At 43.3% G+C, this 20,422-nt stretch overlaps 1 protein-coding gene across 7 annotated transcripts in view; it reads left to right on the forward strand.

The window, feature by feature from the left end:
* The window catches only part of MGAT5 (alpha-1,6-mannosylglycoprotein 6-beta-N-acetylglucosaminyltransferase), a 338,815-nt gene that overhangs the window by 271,623 nt on the left and 46,770 nt on the right, over nucleotides 1–20,422 (forward strand). For all 7 annotated transcript variants that reach the window (XM_024243304.3, XM_063712758.1, XM_063712754.1 and 4 more), the window contains one exon: nucleotides 15,407–15,556. In XM_024243304.3, the coding sequence (XP_024099072.1) occupies nucleotides 15,407–15,556 (150 nt within the window). The remainder of the gene's footprint in view (nucleotides 1–15,406; nucleotides 15,557–20,422) is intronic.

Consider the following 20,422-nt stretch of genomic DNA (forward strand, 5'->3'; position numbering starts at 1 on the left):
GTAAAGTCTTCCTACAGAGCTGAGCACACAGGAGGCAACATGCCCACTAATATGGCTGCGCCATTTTCTGCTAGAAGTTCCTGCAGCTGGTAACAAAACACCTAGCAAGCTCTTGCTGCATGCTACCTCATGTTGGAGGGAAGGAGAAGAATCATCATCCTAATGACTTGGTTCTGAACAGCACAAAAGAGTTTGCTGTAGGGGAACAAAAAAAGACAGGAATATTGGGAGAAAGCTGCCCATTTATAGCCACAGATGGTTGAGTATTCAAATGTGTACCCAAGAGCTCCAAAGTCCAGTGATGGGAATTTGCCTCTGAACAGAAGACTAAGAATGGAGACCTCCAATGGAAGGTGACTTATAAGGTGATTGTTAAAGAATCAGGGTGCTTTCTACATGTAATTCTTTGATGACAGCTCTTCCAATAATGAGAAGTCAGGAGACTCCAAAATCTCCAGCTAAAATTCGTGGGGATCAGAGCCTTGGATTTTAGAAGGATGCACAAAAGATAAGTAGAAGGGAGGCACAGAACTAACATGGAAGGTCCCTAAAGCTCAAAATTGCCACCTCTTCCCAAAAAGTCAAGGACAATGAAAAAGAAAGTGCTCTTTCTCTCCACTTGGAGTATTTGAAAGCTTTTCTCAGAATAAACTGTGATGACTCTTTTTCTTTAAATTTTGTCATGAAACATTTCTAATAAAAGAATTGTATAATAAGCCCCCATGTACCTCTCACCCAGCTTCACCAATGATCAACTCACAGCCAGTCATGTTTCCTCTTTATCTGCCCTCTGCCCCCAGAATATTGTGAAGCAAATTCAAGACATCTTATTCTTTCATTAGTAAAATATTTCAGTATAGTCTGTATCTCTAAGATATGAAGATTTAAAAAAAAAAACCCACTGCTATTACACCTGAAAATAATTAACAGTAAGTTTTTTAATATTGAAATATACAGCGTTCAGATTTCTTAGACTGTCTCAATTTTCTCATTTTATTTAAATAAGGATGCAAATAAGATCCATACCTTGTGATTGGGTAGATTCTTTAAGTCTCCTTTAACGGGAGCTTATTTGTTAAACCAGGTTATTTATCCTGTAGGGTTGCCCACAGTCTAAATTTTACTAATTGCATACCTGTGGTCTTTCTCCAGTATATTTTCTGAAGTTGGTAGATGAGATACAGCAGCCTGATCAAATTCAGGTTTGATTTTTTTTTTGGGCGGGGGTGGTCGGAGTCTCGCTCTGTTGCCCAAACTGGAGTGCAGTGGTGCAATCTCCAGCTCACTGCAACCTCCACCTCCCGGTTCAAGCAATTCTCCTGCCTCAGCCTCCTGGGCAGCTGTTATTACAGGGGCACACCACCACATCTGGCCAATTTTTGTATTTTTAGTAGAGATGGGGTTTCACCATGTTGGCCAGGCTGGTCTCAAACTCCTGATCTCCAGTGATCAGCTGCCTCGGCCTCCCAAAGTGCTGGGATTGGCCTCCCCAAGTGCATGAGCCACCGCCCCCAGCCCAGGTTTGATTTTTGCAGGGCTACTTTATAAGGGGTTTTGAGGTATTGGCATCAGGAGGCACATAATGTCCGGTTATCCTGCTTTTTTCTTCATGTTAGCAGCCGTTAAGAATAACTGCCTAGACCCATTAGTTCATTAGTACTTGCTAGTGATAGTCTAATTAGGTATCTTTATGAACTCACTTAATTTAAATATATTTGTTTTCCAGTCCATTGCATTCTATGTTGACGAGTAATGCTATATTGACTAGTAAATATAGCTTGTAAAGACTAAGCTTGGGAATCTCTGAAAAGTCATCTCAGGAAACAGATCTAGACAACATCTGCACTAAGCTAGCACCCTCTGTCTTTTCCAGATTTGCTCCTTTTTTAAAGGAAGGCTGTTTCTCACTTTAATTTTTCTAAGTGGCGTTTAGCCTCAGCCTCTGTGCTACTCCGTATGCTTTCCCAGCTGAACTATCAGACCAACCAGCTAGATAGGTTCCCTGGTGACTAATTTTTTTCTTGGAGCCCCTGAGGCCTGTAGTCATGCACATATGGTGTCTAATGGCTTGGTGGATAACTGAGTTAATGGTGTGTGAAGGTGACCTGAATAAATTTGGAATCAAAACTAATACAGGTTATAGCAAGCTGGTCCTATCATAAATTTGGAGTACTTGTATTCTTGCCTAAGTAAGTGCTAGGTGACTCCTTTGGAGAGAAACTATGTGGTCCTGAGTTCAGAAATTCTGTTAAGGACACAGGAGACCAAATGCCTCCTCTTGTGAACCTTGTATTGAACATGTTCACTTTCCCTTTCTCACATTCAACTGGAGTTCAGAAAATATCATTCTCCTTTGACAATTATTCTTTCTAAACTGAGAATGTGAATAACTAGGACAGTCAGGGCGTTGATGTGGTTTCATCACTTTTTCCCAATCCTTCCTGTAGTTTTTTGCAAGCCTTCCATTCCACGCTTCAGACTGCCACTGGGTCTTCAGTCTGTTTTTGATTGTTGAAGCCAAGTCAATGAAAAAATGCTGAGTTTGACCTCTCAATATATGGATACTAATTTATTGATAAAAATGGAGAGTAGAATAATGGTATGTATGGTATACAAATATTACACTGTAAAGAAACACATTCCTATTTTGTGCATCCCCGTGGATCATCTCGTGCATCCCCTTTTGAGGTTCACTTTTTAGATCAGGCATTGCTTGAGGTGCCAGCAAAACAGCTACCGTCCAATCAAACCGAATGCCAAAAGCAAAATCCAACTTCAGTTACTTTTTTTGTTTGTTTGTTTATTATACTTTTTCTAGGGTACATGTGCACAATGTGCAGGTTTGTTACATATGTATACATGTGCCATGTTGGTGTGCTGTACCCATTAACTCATCCATTTACATTAGGTATATCTCCTAATGCTATCTTTTTTAAGTCAGAAAATATAGAAAGGAATTATTTTGATTTCAATATATATTTCTTTTGTTTTCAGAAATTAAATTGTATTCAAATCACATGGCAGAATACCGTAACTATTTTAAATGTAGGACTGATCCAAAGACTTTAACCTTGTCCTATGTCTACTGTTATTTTCATGGAGGAGTCTGTCTTAACAAACACAGATTTATGTCACATGATATGTATTCTGTCTGAAAACACTTCCCCCTAACCCTCCCACCCCCAAATCTAAGTGAAATATAATGGTCACTGATTTTTGGTAAAAATAGTTGCTGCAGAGTTCCTTTAACATAGCAAGTTATTTGGGCCCAGGTCTCCACTGAAGTGGGCCATTTCCAACCTCTCTGTATGGTTTCTTTTACTGGATAAATGTCTCTTCTTTAGCATCTTTTATGCCAACTCTCAGACTTTTGCCTCTCTTTGTCTTGTTTCAGACCCTAGAGGTCTTTGTTTCTTGGACTCCTATTTCTTTTAGCATGTGTCAATTGAGCAACTTCAGATGCTGTTGATCTAGACTATCTGATCAGGTCCTTGCCCCACTGAAGCTTGGAATCAAGTAAGTGGAGGGGACATATTGAACCCTCAAGCAGTGTTTAACCAGGTGGGAGACAGCAGTAAGCAGAGGATTAGGACTCCACTGGCTGGGGATGGGGATTGAGTGCTGAGAGAGTTGAGGAGGTAGGTGGTACCGTTAGTGATCTGCTTGAGGAAACCATCCAAAAGAGGCTACCATTTGGAGCTCTTCAAAAGGGGTCTTACCTGGGGTGGTGGATGGCAGGATGGCATTTCTAAGCAGGAGAGAGCGTCTTGAACAAAGACTGGAAACTACAGTTAGTTAGCCTTGGCTGAGTGTTTGGGCTGCTGTGATAAAGTACCATAGACTACTTGACTTATAAATAGCAGAAATTTATTTTTCACAGTTCTGGAGGCTGAAAGTCTGAGATCAGGGTGCCACTATGGTTGGGTTCTGGTGAGGCCCCTCTTCTGGGTTACAGACAGCCAATGTCTTATCCTTACCTGGTGGAAAGAGTGATCTAGATCTCTGGTCTCTTCTTAAAAGGGCACTATTCCTCTCCATGAGAACTTCACCCTGGTGACCTCTTTACTTCCCGCAGGCCCCACCTCCTAGTACCATCACAGGGGGATAAGGATTTCAACAGCAGCGGGGATGTGAATTTTGGAGGACACAGACAATTAGTCTGTAACAATCCTGGACATGGGATGGAGAAGAAAGACTTGGCTAGAATAGAACCACAAGGTTGAGAAGTCATGAGAAGAATCCTTTGTAGTTTGAGTCACTTAACCACATTATTTCATGTGATCCTTTGGGCCTCTCCAGGAGGGAGGGTAGTTATTACCTGAAGAGTCTGGGTGCAGGTGGGTGAAACCACTTCCCAAGGGCACATATCCAGCAAAGGGCAATGTCAAAGTTCGAAATCCTGATTTCCTGGCTCTGGGTCCTTCTCCCTTTTTCTTATAGACACACCTCTCTATAGGGTGTGTCATGTTGGAATTGGTAACAGGGCAGAGCTTCAGCACTCACAAGCTGCCTGAGAAATGGGGAGGAGGACGTAGAAAGTGAGAGATTTTCTGAAACCATTGATGAGTATGAGACCTCAGCTTTGCTTTTCCAGTGTATTTTAATTGTTCCTGTTTTCAAACTGCTGCTTGCAAATTAGACACTTCAGCTGCTTTTCCTTTCAAATATGTTTATTTGCAGCAGTTTAGATTGGAAGGCACTCTAATTAGGGTGATCACTTTTATTTTGCTATCTTCATGTTTTTAAGAAATCAGGAATGAGGTGAATAAATTTCAAGAGGCATGTGATTTATTTTGAGGAGAGGGATGGAGAGGATATTTTTAGCTTCTGTCTTAAAAATCAGCTCTTCATTTAAAGCCTGGTGGTCAGCTGTCCTTTAAAGGGACCTTACACTGCTATACCTGAATCAGAATCTCAATCTGTACACCTCAAACACAAAGAGATCGTTCCTGGAATTTAGAAGTTTGTTCTTAGCTTGGTGGGAGCGGGGAAGGAAGGAGCCCAAGAGAGTCTCGTGTTTTAAGTGGCCTGGTGTGTCACATGTCAAGTCCCTGCCTACAACAACAGCGTGTTGACACTCGGTATTCTGACAGGAGAGATTATGTGCATTATTACCAGTGGTCACATCCATCATCATGAAGCCGTGGGTATTAATGCATATGGCACGGGACTGAGTTGCCTCAGCAAGGAAATTTAGCAAGCACGGCCCTACAACTAGAGCTTAAAGTTAGAAATGCACCTTAGTGATGTGGCATAGTGGAAACCAGCCTGCGCCATCCCACCCAGGAGGGGGCACCCCTGGGTCAGTGGGCCCAGCATCTAGGACAGAAAGCCCTTTGGTGAGGGATGGGTCTGCCCCACACCACACGAAGGCATTGCATCCTCTGAGGTCCATGGTGTGCCCAATCTCAGCCATAACTAAGTGCTGGGTAGAGCTCTTTCAGATGCATGAGCCTTGGGGACAGCGAGTTTGTGAAAGAATGTGCTTTCACATAATAATTTAAAAATCTCATTTGTTTCCGTGAACACCCACGTGAGATAATAGGGCAGGTTTAATATTCCTTCATTTTACAGATAAGAAAACTGAACCTTGGGAACTTGCCGAAGTCCCATAAGAAGTTAGTCAGAGAACTGGAATAAAAACACAGATTACTTCATTCTTGACCCCAAACTGCCTGCTAAATTTTACACAAATATGGATAGGGCCCCAGAAAAGGCCAGATTACCTCAGATCAGTGTGGGAGGGCTGGCCTGCCTGTGTAAAGGCTATTTACAGACAGAGACCAAGTCTCCCCCGTCTCCACTCTGAGTAATTAATGCCACCCCTTCTGTGAGACTGCTGGGAACAGCTGCCAAGCATAAGGATCTTCAAAAAGTCTCGTCTTTTTGAAGCAGTGCTGTTTACCCTGCGTATAATTATTATAACAATGAGAGCTTCCTGACATTAAATTATGTCTTATTTGGAGTCTGTCATCCCCCATGCAGACAATGAAGTCAAGAGCTGGGATGGCACCAGAAGGGGCATTGCAACCTGCCTGAATCTGGCTGTCCTGGTGTCCCCAGAGAGGTGCCTTTTATTATCTATTGGGGCTTCGAAGAGAGCAACATCTCCAAATACTACTCTAGAACCATATGATTAATCATTTTACAGTAAATGAAGCACTGAGTGAAATTGTTTCAGCCCTTGACTCTGTGCCACCATGCTTCTCCACAACATGGTGGCCTGGTCTCGTGTTTTATGTAATTCAGAATCAAACTAATGAAGCTGTCCTGGTTGCACCCCACCCCCGCCCCCACCACCTGCTGCTTTGGAAGGATCCAGGGAGAAGCACATGCATATTGAGTGAAGTATAAACTCCTTCCTTATGTGTGGTGCATTGAATTCAGGCTGCCCTTTTTATTCCTAACTGTGAGAGGCTGGCAGGAAGGTAAGGCCCTTGGGATGAAAGGTAAAGGTGTGTACCATACCATAGAAGTGGGCCCTGCCTCACACACCATTTTCCCTTTCTGGTTTTCCAATGAAACTGGGCCTTCTCCACTCATCCCACCTCCCAGATTTCTACATAATTACTATATATGAGACGTGCCCATTGGAAGCTGCCAAATGTGATTTTGCAGACAGGTCTTATCTTTCTCCCTTGGTTGTAAGATAATTACAAGTAGAAAAGTTGGAAATTACAAGAAAGCAATTACTTTTTATCCTGGCCTGCAGAAATTGTGTTCTGCCAGTCACTGTGTGTGTTCTTATTTTTATATTTTGCTTCATATGAAAAAAAACTTGATCAACTGAGTAAAGATCAATTGACATCTGCTAATACTGTCCTTTAACATGAATATATGAAGAGTATTCTTTGATGGAATCCCTCACAGATTTACAACAGTTAATACTGGAAAACACAAAATGTTATTCCTTACTAAGAGAGACCAATATATAGATAGAATTCTTCCTTCTTCTTGTTACCAAGAAATACACTAAAATGATTTAAAAATATTAATGTATTACTTTGTATTTTTCATATTATTTTTATTCTTTACTGATGTGATTGGGTGGTACTTGGCCTCTGTGGTTTGGTTCCTGGCCTTTGGGGCCTCAGTTTAATTGTCAGAGGAAGCCCCATCACACCTACTGCCAGTGTGACCATGCAGTTTTCCAAAATTCTTCCCTGACAACTCTCACAGGATGGTCCTGTAATAATAGGAGACACTTCTCCCTTGCCTTTAAACAGTATCTGGCCAAAGCTCATCAAGGTATCTCCTCCTCCCTTTCAGGAAAGGATATTCAGTCCATGATTTCCTGACCCTTTAGGGATTCTATAAAACATGCAATTTCAGTTTGCCAAGGCAAAACCTTCCACTGTGACAGCCCTCTTTGTCACTAAACAGTCTGTTTTCTGTGGTTACTGCTCAGATAGGTGGAAAACAGAAAGCTCATGGAGGAGTCTGTTGACGCATTTGGGCTGTGGTGGTGTGTTTTCAACCTACCAGCCTGTTTTCTGCATGGTAGTATAGCTGGCGGGCTTTGTTGCTTTAGGACCATGCCAATCAGAGTAGATGAAGGAACATCATTATCCGTAAGTGACTGCATTTGCATTGAGGAAAAGAGAAACCAGCTCTGCAATTTGAAGGTCTCCTGCCCTTCTTAAAGCAGAAAGGAGGTCATGCCAAAGGGTTTCTTGTTTTCACAAACTGGCTGGTGGTTCCCCAGGGTCCTTTAAGAGCCATTTGTTAAATGGCAGAAAGCTCTGTGCTAAGGCAGAGAAAATCCTGAAAAACAAAGGGCTGGAAAATAGAGACCCACACTGACCAGTTCAGACTGAGAGATGCAGAGTGGGCATAAGCATTGGTTCCACATGGGCAGTGATGTGAAGGTGCTAGCCAGCTCAGGACTCTCATGTCTAGCTTGTCCCGTTTTATGGCTTTGGAGTAGTATTAGCACCTTGTTTTTAAAAGCAAGGGTACATACTTAAACATATTTTAAATGCATTTTATTCCCAGTGCTGGCTCAGCACTGCACATGTAATAGTTGTCTAAAAGAACCATGAAGTGCTATTACTTCCTATTTATAGATGAGACATTTGCCATCAAGTTGCAAATACAGGACTGATTGCTCTTTCTGTACCACCCATTTAGCCTCAGAAATCTCCCTATGTCTGTCTTTGGACCTGAAACCAAAATTCTCACCTAATTGGACAGTAGAGAATAATAAGTAAAGTGTGGCTGTTCTTTCCTCCCGCTCGTTCCCCCAGATAGGCAAATTCTAGAGCCACTCAGTATCATACTTGAGACCCATTGCCCAAGATGAATCCTAATTTATACCAGAGGATCTCAAGCCAAGACTAAATGTGGAGGCCAGTACATGAAAGGAAGCAGACTCCCCTCTTTTTAGTGCCTGTGGACCAAGAGGTGGACCACAGACTGGGCTGGAAACAAGACAGCAAGGTTCCTCTTATTGTGCCACTGCAATCATTGAGCACCATCTTTTTCTCCTAGAGAGGTAAGGGTTTGGGAAGGAAGAGGCAGAGGTGAACAGGCTTTGAGATTCTTAGCTTCCAAGGGTTTTTCAGAGCCCCACAAGGTTTGAGTGGGACACAGTAAAGACCACCCCATACATATGTACCTTGACCTTGGGTGGTTACTTTAGATAAACAGGCCAAGGACTGCAGAGACTTGAAATTGTCCTGAAACGTAAATTTTTTCTGCTACACTGCTGAAATTCACAGAGATTTGCATTTTAGAACTTACCTCCAATCTTGGAATAAAAGAATTTTTCATCTTTGTTGAATTTTAGACTTCAGGAGCAAGCAGATGAGGTAGTTTCTTTTTGTCTCTCTCCTCTCTTTTTCTTTTTTGTTTGTCTTGCAGTTCCTAAGTGAATGTGGTACTTAGGAGCAATATAAGAAGGAGGATGAATCAACTATAAAATATACCTTTTAAGTTTTACAAATCTTTTTATTTTTGTTTTATTAGAATACACACTTAGGTAGTCGTGGACTTTAAGCTCATTTGCTGGAAGCAGGTGGAAAGTGAAGGAATATGCCGTGCCCGAGATCCATGTTTCCCACAAGTCCATAAGTGCTTTGTGGTTTGTGTGCCTGCCCTCCTTGTGTTTTTCACTCAGCCAGTATGTATTTACTGAGCGCTCGCCCTGTACCAGGCCTCTGCCGAGCCTACTGGTTCTGCCCTGGAGAAGTTCACAGTTCCAGCCATCTGGGAACATCCAGTGACAGTGCAGCCCAAGCAGGAAGATGGTTAAGGCCCAGAGGAGACAGCAATGACCTTCACCTGGGTGGATCCAGGACTGCCTGCTTGTAAAGGAGGAGGAGGCAGGAGTCCATCCAGAAGAAAAGGAGGGAGGAGAGAAGGGTCTTTTGGGCATTAGCAGTGGCAGGCCAGGTGTGAGACAGCAGGAGAGGTTTGGGAATGAGGGATAAGTTAAGTATAGACAGAGACCTTAAGCAGGTGGCAGAGGGAATAGTTGGAATTAAAGCTGGAGAGCTTGCAGAAGCCCAGATTGTGAAGGGCCTTGTGTGCAGTGCTGGGAAGCTCTTTATATAGGGGAACAAAACTTTGAGTTTTGAAAACTAGTGACAATAAGGAGGATGGGTTGAAGGAATGAGAGCCTACAGACAATGTCTTAGCCCACAGCCTCTAGGAAGCAGGGCCTGAGACAAAGACTAAAGTACCAATATTTTGCTGCAGAAGGAGTTGCAAATCCAGGGCAGCAAGGATGAAGGAAAAGGGAAGTGCAGGGTAACAGACGGTGTGTCTGACCATGCTGGCTCCTGCCTCACCAGGGGCCACAGAGACACAGCAGCACATTGGGCTACCTGGACTCTCCCCAAAGGCCTGCAAGGAGGAGCTCTACCTTGGAATAGTGGAATAGTCTGGAGGAGAGAGAGGAGGTGGGTTTTATTTGCCCTGCTCCTTCCTGTGTCCTGTTTCCCATCCATCTTGGTTCACCTCACACATTTCTAAGGCCCCTATAGTTCTGCGATGCTATTTAGGAAGGAGGACCCCATCACCCCATCCCATGGTAAGCTTATTCCCCATCTGGCAGCAGAGGGCAGCCTGGTTTGTGTGAGCACTGACTGAAAAAGAGAGGAGCAGTGGCAATCTGAAAGGGCTCCTAAGGAGCGTGCCACTGTTGAGACAACAAGCCCAGCCCAGACATTACGATAGCAGTTCATGCAGGAGGGGGCTGGCAGAGCAAATGGAGGTGACCTGTAGTGGAGGGAGGTTTACAAGATTTTCATTCTGTGCAGTTGACAGCCCCAGCCTCAACCTTTATAGGAGTTACGTTACAGTAACAGTAAAGGACTCCCATGGCTGGTTCTGGTCAATGCATACTCTGTGGCCTTGTGTTTCTTAAATAAAAAATAGGATTCATTATTGTATGTTTGTAAAACCATGTAACGGGCCAATTTCCATATTTGTGGGGAAAGAGGAGAAGCTGCTACAGGCCGAGTATCCCTTATCCAAAATTCTTGGGACCAGAAGTGTTTTTGATTTTGGATTTTTTCAGATTTGGAGATATTAGCAAATACTTAACTGGTTGAACATCCATATTCCCAAAAATCTGAAGTTGAAAATGCTCCAGTGCCCAGCATTTTGGATGACCTGAGCTGTGGACCGAGACCCTGCCACTCTGTCCTGTTAGGCCTTCTCTGTAGGACTTAAATTTTTCTCTGCCGTCCATGGAGTGGGACACATGCTCGCCTCTACAGCCTGGTTTTGTCACCCTGCAGAGGGATTGACAGCACTTCCCAGGGAGGACTACTGCGGCCTAAGACTCACAGATGTTCACCCTGGAGGAGCCAACTTTGGGCTGAGCTGCAGAATTTTTTAATGACAAGTCATAAGGTGCTGCGTGAATGAGGGGAAATGATGTCCAGGAGAAATATGTGTGTCTGCAGTGGGGAGCAGGGGTGTTACTGGGGAGGATACTGCCATTCACCAAAGAACATTCCTATACCCTAATTCACCAGCTACAAAGGAAGCTGGAGATCAAAGAGATATCTGCATCCCCATGTTTATTGCAGCACTATTTACAATAGCCAAGATACGGAATTAGCCTGAGTGTCCATCGGCAGATGAATGGATAAAGAAAATGTGTATATAATGGAATACGATTCAGCCATCTAAAAAAATGGCAGTCTGTAGTTTGCAGCAATATGGATGGAGCTGGAGATGATTATGTTAAGTGAAATAAGCAAGGCACAGGTGTCAAATGTTCTCACTCCTATGCAGGAGCTAAAAAGGTGGCCCTCATGGAGGTAGAAAGTAGAATGATAGATACCAGAGGCTGGGAAAAGGAGTAGGTGGGAATAAAGAGTAGTGAGTTAATGTACAAACATACAGGTGGATAGAAGGAATAAGTTCTAGTGTTCAATAGTAGACAAGGGTGACTATAGTTACCAACAGTGTATTGTCTATTTCAGAATAGCTAGAAGAAAGGACTTGAAATGTTCCCAACACAAAGAAATGATAAATGTTTGAGGTGATGGATACCCTAAATACCCTGATTTGATCATCACATGTAGTATGCATGTATTGAAATATCACGTATACCCCATAAACATGTACAATTATTATCAATTTAAAAATGTTTTAAAATAAGTTGGGGAAAGCTTCTGATTCTCTAGTTCTGCATTCTGCCACTCCCCGCTGCTGTGGACTTACAGGAGTGTTGCGTAGATGGAATTGTTTTTCTAAAGCTTTCTCTCCAAGCTCTAAATCTCTTATGACTGGTTCTGAACATGTACCTGCCTCCAGCTACAACCATAAACAGCTGAAGAGACACTGACAACACTGCTCATTGACTCCAGCATGTGCTCTCCTTTCCCTTTGCATCTCCTCCCCTCAAATGAGCTTAGGTAGATTTAAATTTTAATCAGTTAGATCAGTTGTTCTTAATGAGAATTTAAATTGAACTAGAGAATAAAAGCATTAGGGGGACTGCTGGTTGCTCAGCTGGAACCTTTGGGCAACAGAGGTGGTTGCATGCTGTGATGTGATACTCAGTGCAGGCCCTTTTTGACTGCATCTCCAGAGATCTGTTGGTGATAAAGTTTTTAGAGCAGATAATTTTCTTTGACCTTAGTCTTTTAAGTTGGAGAAGGAAAGCTTTCTAAGAAGTGATCTTGATCCAGTTCTTAGATCAGTGGGACATTCAGGTCTATGGTGGTCACCTATGGTCACCTTCACCCTGGGCCTGGATGACCAAAGTAAGGGAAGGGAAGGGGGAGTGTATGCTGGAAAATGTCTCTTACCTCTAACCCCCTCCCCACTTTGAGCCTTCCCATGTGTAGGGGAAAGGCAGACAAGGACACCTTTAATTTTAAAAATCCTGAATATCCTGCATCTTAAACACAAAAGATAAGAGTGTCCATGAAGACAGAAGGGGATCCTTTGAGCCCCTTGATGGCAAGAACTGACCCTTCCATCCTGGAGAAGAGGAGACCAATTTGATATTATGGAGGCAGAATATACAGGACTGTGTGACTAATTCGACATGTGTGTCCATGGAGCTTGAAGGGGACAGAACCACAGGTGCAAATCTGGTGTAGGTACTTGGCTGGGAGTTTGGTATGAGAGGCTTCTGGGGCACCTTTACCTGGAATAGGCAGCGTGGTTCATCTGCACCAGGATTCTACTCAGAACTCTTAGAAGTGGTAACAAGAGACCTGAGGTAGAAGTATCTAATTGTTACATCAATGTCAAAGGCTAAAGTTAGGCTTGAAACATTTTTTTCCCTCTAATCAGCTGTTGGGATTTTCACGTTTATGAAATTGGTAAATCCTTTCTGAAGGTAATCTCTAATTTTGGATTTTACCATGCCTAAAAGTTAGTAAGTTCATACACTTTATTAGTCTTTACATATACCTCTTTATATTTGCCTGAACTTGCCCCCTTGTTATACTTCAAGAAACCCCAGGCTTTTCTGGGATTTAATGGCAATACTTATATAATCTAGTACCTTGTTACTTTCCCAGGCATTTAGTCTGTGAACCCTAATCTTGAGTCTGTCTACAGTGGATATTTTTCTCCAGGACAGGAACCAAATGGCCCCAAATGAGCTATGGGGCAGTTACTGGTCTGCCCCGTAGCTCACCACAGACATAGCCTAGGGGCTTTGACCCATCTTCACTAGTTGGCAACTGGCTTTTTAGGTGAAATGCCTCCTTTTGCATAAAGGAGAGATGCCTGTCCCCACCTGCACCGCCCAACTCCTGCTTTAAGGCCAGCAAGATGTCCCAAGAGGCCTCCTTGTAGATGAGTGAAATCCACACAGGGAAACTCAAGTAAAAATATGGGGTGGGGTCTGGGGAGAGCTGTGTTTATTATAAGGATCCAGAGGGACCTGGGGAATTTAGGATCTGGAACCACTGTGGGTGGGATAAGAACCAGAGTGGCTCCAGGCCCTAGTTTTTTCTCCTCTGTCTCTCTGCTTTCTTTTCCCATTCTCTTCTCTCTCCTTCCTTCTCCTTCTTCTCCTTCTATTCCTCTTTTTTTTTTTTTTCTTTCTTTCTCTGTGTCATGCTTGCCGTGGTGATGTTTTGGTTGTAGTCACACTCTTGGGTCCCTCTTATTACCGGCTGTCTGTGTCTTCCCCTCTCCTTTAGCCTTTGCTTGGTTCTTTTCCCAACCCACCCACCAAAACTGGCAACCAGCTTCCTCAAAACTTGTTATCTAGCTCGTAATTGCCCAGACTCCAACGCTCAAATGACCTTTTTGCTCTAAAGCCAGTGGCCATCTGGCAGTAATCTCCCTGTATACAGGATTCTGAGTTCCCAAGAGAGCATCTGGTTGGCTCCCCTTGCCTTCCTGAGCCTGCTACATCATTCCTGGGCTGCTGGCCAGCCTAGGATTGGGTCCCCTCAGGTCAGACACACCCTGGGCAGGTTAGCAGCCAGCAGTGGGCACAGGGTAACAGAGCCCCCTGCCTACTTAACAGGAGCTGTGGGTGCGGGCAGGAGTTACCACATACATCTAGCACAAGAACCATATCCTAGAACCCTTCAAACTAACATATGCCAGGTAGGTGTAAGCTTCTGTACTAATTTAAAAGTATACATTTCTAAGGTAATGAATTCAGCATCTTGCGGCCGTACCAGACACGGCATAGAATTAAACTTTCAGTCCCACTGTTCATTTTATTCATACATTAGGGTGGCAAGTGTGGTCTTGCTCATTGCAAGCAAAGTCATCCTGGTTCATGAAATGAAGAACGTGGACTGTGCAGTTTTCCCAGTCATGAAGACTTTTGATACATCACTTGAAATGTTTCCCCTGAAGTTGAGTGTCTTTTGTAATATCACTAGGGGAGTGAATGGCAGAGACCAGATCATGAATCGCTTCATTTAGAGCCTGCCTTCGGGCTTCCCTGGACTCTGTGGCTGCTAATACCACACCCCTGTGTCCCTTGTGGTCTTAAGTCACAAACCCAGCTATTATTAGATTTGCCTGGAGTGTCTGAAAACAGGCTTAGAATGAGGAAACCTTGTCCCACTTTTATACAACTGGAAAACATTACAGAACTTGACTTTTTTGAAAATTTCCCAAAAAAAGGAAAAGAAAAACCCACAAACCCCAGCTTGTACAGTTTAGTCACAGGGAAACACAGAGGTAAAGAAGGTGAACTTGCTTCCACTTCACAAGTGGTTTTGATTTAGAAAACGTGCCTCAAATTTCAGTGCCTACAAATTCAAGAAGAGGGGTTTGGTTGTGCTTCTAATAGTATAAGTAAAATTACTCTGGAATGTTTCAGGGCTCATCAAAATTTACATTTATTCTCTTTTTCTACTTTTATCTACCTGAGTATTCTCATTATCTCTTCAGCTGTGAGAAACTCTCATCTTCCCATGATCCCGAATTAGGTGGGATCCAGTTCTGACAACATGAGTTAATCATCACTAGAAACATTGGCAAGAGCTGGGGATGTTTGTATTCCTCTGGGACAGCTTAGCATCTCTGGGTAAATATTCCAGTCCAACTGACTGCCTTCCCCAGGCTGTCCTTCCCCAAACTTCCTCTCCTAGAGGTAGGAAGAGCCAAAATCAACTGTTAGGTCTGTGGTAATTTACAAAGCAAGGATGATATTTCAAAACAGTTGGCTATATAATGTATTTCTTCTTGCAAAATTATACAGTTGGCATTCAGTAATATGTTGCCATATAATGTATTTCTTCTTAAAAAATTATACAATGGCCATATGACTGTTTATGTCCTCAAAGTCCAGCCAGATTACTTTTCAAAGAAATTTTAGCAGTTTGATTGCCAAATTCTTGTGATCTCCAGTTAAGAACTCTGTCTGTGGCCTCTAGTCTTAGAAGTTCTAGTCCATGATACAGGTTGTTATGCAAATGAAAGACAAAGAGAAATGTCTTCTGCTTGTTTTCTTCTTTAGAATAAGAAGATCTACTTGGACATTATTCACACATACATGGAAGTGCATGCAACTGTTTATGGCTCCAGCACAAAGAATATTCCCAGTTACGTGAAAAACCATGGTATCCTCAGTGGACGGGACCTGCAGTTTCTTCTTCGAGAAACCAAGGTAAAAATTCACCAGGGATGTGGTGTTCAGGTTATTGCCATTGGCTGTGAAAATGGGATCAGAATATTTCATGCTTGTTTTTCAATGCTGCAATAAACTTTTGTGGCTATTTTGGGGCAGCAGTTTGCTAGACCAATGGCAGCTGAAAAGTTAGTGAATTGTGGAATGAGATTGCTACAGTTTTGTTCACTGATTTACTCAAAAATCGTATTTACTAAGGACCTACTCAGTGTTAGGTGTCAAGCAAGGGGCTAAGGTTAAGGCTGCAAATGGAAAAGGTAAAGCCCTGCCTGGAAGGACAGACCTTCTAATAGAGCAGCAGCTTTCATAGTAAGCCAGGGGTGCTGAACTCTTCCCCCAACCCAATCATCACTGTTCAAGGAGTGGGTTTCCCAACCAGCTTTTCCTCATACCTCCTTGTTCACCAAGTACACATTGGACAGTGAAGAAGTTCAGATGAGGGCAAAGTCCCTGTGGGCTTGGGAAGCAGAGCAAGCATCAGGAGAGATGCAAGAGGTGAAAGATGGATGGAGTGTAGACACACCTGGCATGAGGGCCAGACAGGAGTTAGAGTCAGGTGGTGGAGGTGGAGGTGGCATATTCAGGAAAGAGCTAGAAGCCAACCCAGCTAGTCTAAGTGTTGAAAAATAGTGGAGGTAAAATTGGATGAGGGGATGTGAGGGTCTGATTGGCACAGATGGAGGCAGAGTTCAGACCAGGTGGTGGAGGTAGCTTGGCAAGCCCCTGAGGATCATTTTGCTCAGCAGTAGCGTGATGACCTGTCACTTTGACACTGTAGGGAAGTCCACCCAGTGGTCTGTGTTTTTTCTGTAATGCTGCCATGGAAGTACCAAATGAAGTTCAGGAACTTGTGAAGAAACCAGAGTTTGGCCTTGAAGGGTTGGCTGGCGTTTCAATGTATGAGATAAACTCCCTCAGGTTTATTAGTAAGTTTTTATTTATGAATTTCACAAATATTTATTGAGTAGCTGCAATGTGCTAGGCGTTGTACACGGGATGCAAGTGTGAAGAAGGCACATGGATCTCTCTCGTGGTATGTCCTAAGCACAAGGAAGCTTATTGTCAGTAGTGGATTTCTCAGCTCTCATCTCTGGCTCACTTTGTTTTCATGTTCAAGGTAGGGGAGAGAGGTTGAGCAGGTGGACTTCTATGGCATAATCTCGATTGTCCAATCATTATGTGATACTTCATTTATAAAAAGTGTATTCACATATGCTTTCCTCTTTGATTCTCACAATAGCCTCAAGAGGTAGATAGAACAGGTATTATTGTTAACTTTATTTTGAACATGAGGAAATAGGCTAGAGAGTTTGGCTTGCCCACTGGGGTCAAGTCCTGGAGGTGGCCCTAACTCATGATTTTTTAAATTGCAAATTAAAGCTCTGCTAGCCCCTTGATGTACTGTCATCATAAACACTCAAACTTAAGAACGCTTATTGGACACCCACTAGCCAAAAGAATGTATATCTCCTCTTTGCTTCAGTTTCTCCATCTGTAAATGCATTTGATCTTATCTATGTCCAAGGCATTTGTATGATGCCACGAATAAAATGATTTGACAATTTCTTTAGCTTATTGGCCAAAGACCTGGTTTGTTTTAAGATTTTATTTCCTTCCAAGGTCATCTGTAGTCTGATAACTGTTTTTGGTTATCCAGGAGTGAAGTATGTTCTCTAGTTTTCACTATTTGCTTTCTATCACCTTCTGTCTTAGGCCGACATTTTAAAATCATCAGAATGTCTGGGCCCTTTAATGGCAGTGCTATTTTTGCCATTTGCCTCATTTTACTTTTCTCCACATTGGATTGTGGAGAGCTGAAGCTCCTTTAAAAAACACTTGGCAGAGCTGGTTTTCAGCAGCGTGTCATTACTGTCTCACACACTTTTATTAACCCAACCTCATGAATGTCTCTCTCAACTTCGCAAATTTTAAAAGAACCCTTACTTACCTACCATCCATTACCCTGTCAGAGATTAGGAAATAGGCCAAAACAGAGATCGCTGATGTCCAGGGGAGGACAAGAAAAGAGGCAGGGGAGGCCCAGGCCAAGATGTCCAAGTTTGTCTAATGAGCAAGGATTGCAGCCTGAGTTAAAGAGCACGAGGGGTGTATGTTCATCCTTGAAAAACTGGGACCCGTGCAGAGGATGTCACTGATCCCATTACCTATTGCCTGCTCCTTGAGTAGAGTATATTAAAATACTCTGAGTGGAATCATGGCTCAGACATTTGGCAAATGTGACAAGGATGGGGCAGCGTATTGCTGAGACTCCTCTCAAACCCAGCACACAGCCACAGGCTCCAAAACGAATGAACTTTTGGCTTTGAAATAATGACATGAAAGACCAGTCAGGCTTTTCATCTATAACCCTTTCTGTCTCTGACTCCTTTCTCTCTGTCTATGAGCAATTTAAAAGGGATTTATTCTAATCCACATTGGAAATGGGGAACCGGAGCAGCCGAGAAGCAAATGTCTGCAGCATGAATGGGATTCACACACTTCTTGGACTCCTTACTGGCAAGAGAAGCAGGGCTGACCTCCTCAAGAGAGTTAAGAGACATAGAGAGGTGATTGATGCTTGATCAGCTTCTGACTCATTATTTTTCTTTACAAGCCATCTTTGAATCTCTGCACCAATCTTAGGAAACCCTCTGCTCAGCAGAATTTTGTCCAGGCATGCCATTAGGGGTGCAGGCGTCATTAGTAGCCTCTTGCTTCAGGGAACCTGTGAAGATGGAAGGAATTCAATGTAACACTTATACTGGGGCTAAAAGAGCCAGGAAGTTGTTGGAATCTAGCAGACCCTTCTAATTGGGGTATAAATTTGGATGAATGAATTATTTATCACAGGACCACAGCCGAGTCATTCAGTCCAGCAAACCCCAGGAGTGCAGTTTAAGCCAGCAAATCAGGACTCACTAGGGTGGCATGTTTTTATTTTTGGTTTAAATCTCCATCTCTTTTAAAGTGGAAATCTTCATCTTCCTGGTTTTAACCTCTTCATGTCCACCTCCCTCAGTCTTCCCTGTTTCATATATGATACTGAATAGTGCATTTGCATCTGCAACTCACTGAGTGCTTTGTGAACTGGACCAGTACCGTCCTTTCTACAGTTGTAAACAAATTCTGGCTGTGGGGAAGAAAACAGGCAAAGCTGTGGCTTCTGCACATACTGTCGCTGTACCCCTTCTGTACCCAGACCTCCACTCATTCACCTCTCCAAGACTTGGCTGGGTCATGACGGTACTGTTTCCCCATCATGTCAGCTTATCAGCTTACCTGTGAGACTCACCTAGGAACCTGGGCAGGCCTGGCAAATATGCAGTCCTCCCTCTGACTCATCTTATCCTCATGACTGACTGTGCCACCCTGCCCCCCACCAACTGTGTCTCTTCTTACTGAGCTTGGATGTGCTCACAAAACCTGTTTAAGGCAGGTGCGGTGCAGTAGCTCACACCTGTAGTCTTAGCACTTTGGGAGAGGCTGAGGCGGGCAAATTGCTTGAGCCGAGGAGTTCAAGACCAGCCTGGGCAACATGGCAAAACCCCATTTCTATAAAAAATACCAAAAAAAAATAACTCTGCGTGGTGGCATTTACCTGTAGTTCTAGATTTTCGGGAAGCTGAAATGGGAGGATCACTTGAGTCCAGAAGGCTGAGGTTGTGGTGAGCCAAGGACACCTGCACTCCAGCCTGAGTGACAGAGGAAGACCCTGTCTTTAAGAAAGGCTGTCTGAAAAACCCAGGGCTTCAGGCAGCAGACTCTCATGCAGCTGCATGAGGGCAGAGGGCCTTTGCTTGTTCTATCCACAGGTGCATTCACAGTGCCTGGCTTATAAAAGGCATTTAGATGATTGTATAAAGAATGAAAGAAGGAGTCAAAATGAAACACATTGACCATCTGGGATCTCTGAGATTTCTTCCTGTTCTTATATACCCTGCGCCTAGATCTCTTAATCTCCCCAGCTAGGGACACTACCCTTCTGCCTGTCTGTGATGTTGCCTACACCTCCAGGCCCTGTGAGTGATAGCCCAAGAGCTTGCTTCCTTAGGAGGAGCAGTCCTTCTTCTGTTTCTATTACAGATACTGGTTCCCATTTGCCCTCAGGCAGCCAATTGAAGCAGGTTTCATCCTAGTGAGCATACTTCAAGTCATTCCCATGCCATCTAGATGGGGAAAAAATTGTACGAACACATCCATGCCTCCTTCCCTCCCCCTTATCTACACATGTATATAGACTGAAGACTGTACAGAGGTATGAGTCAGTAACCTGTCTGACTTTCAGAGCAAAAGTGCATACCTACACTCAAATAAATACAACACGTTCAACCTCTGTGCACAGAGACACTTGATTGTTGGAAAGATCCGGTCTCATAGTATTTATTCTTTCACTGTTTCATCCAGCAAGTAAGTATAATATTAAGTACTAGATATATTCTAGGCCTTAGTCTAGCCATTCTAGAGACAGTGATGACTCAAGCAGTTTTGCCCACAAGGAGCATACAGGTATGCTGGAGGAGGAAAGCAGGTAACTGTAACAATGTGGAAAGTACACAGGTAGAACTAGTCATAATATGAAATAATGATACCAGCATAAAACTTAACTGTCACGCTGAGTGGGGCCAACAGTGCAGTTGTGTAAAATGTGGTTCTGTGACTAGTGAAATCAATGTAGTGGATTGGGCAGTCCCATTCAGAGGACAGGAGCCACTGTCAGTCACAGTTTAACACCTCCATGCTATTGTGATGCACCTGCCTATGGGATTTACCATAACAGTAACAGCCATTATCTCTCCCCTCAACCATGTACTAGGCCCTATGCTAAGCCCTTTCTGTGTATTCTCT

This window comes from Pongo abelii, chromosome 11, assembly GCF_028885655.2.
Source record: "Pongo abelii isolate AG06213 chromosome 11, NHGRI_mPonAbe1-v2.0_pri, whole genome shotgun sequence".
Classification (NCBI taxonomy): domain Eukaryota; kingdom Metazoa; phylum Chordata; class Mammalia; order Primates; family Hominidae; genus Pongo; species Pongo abelii.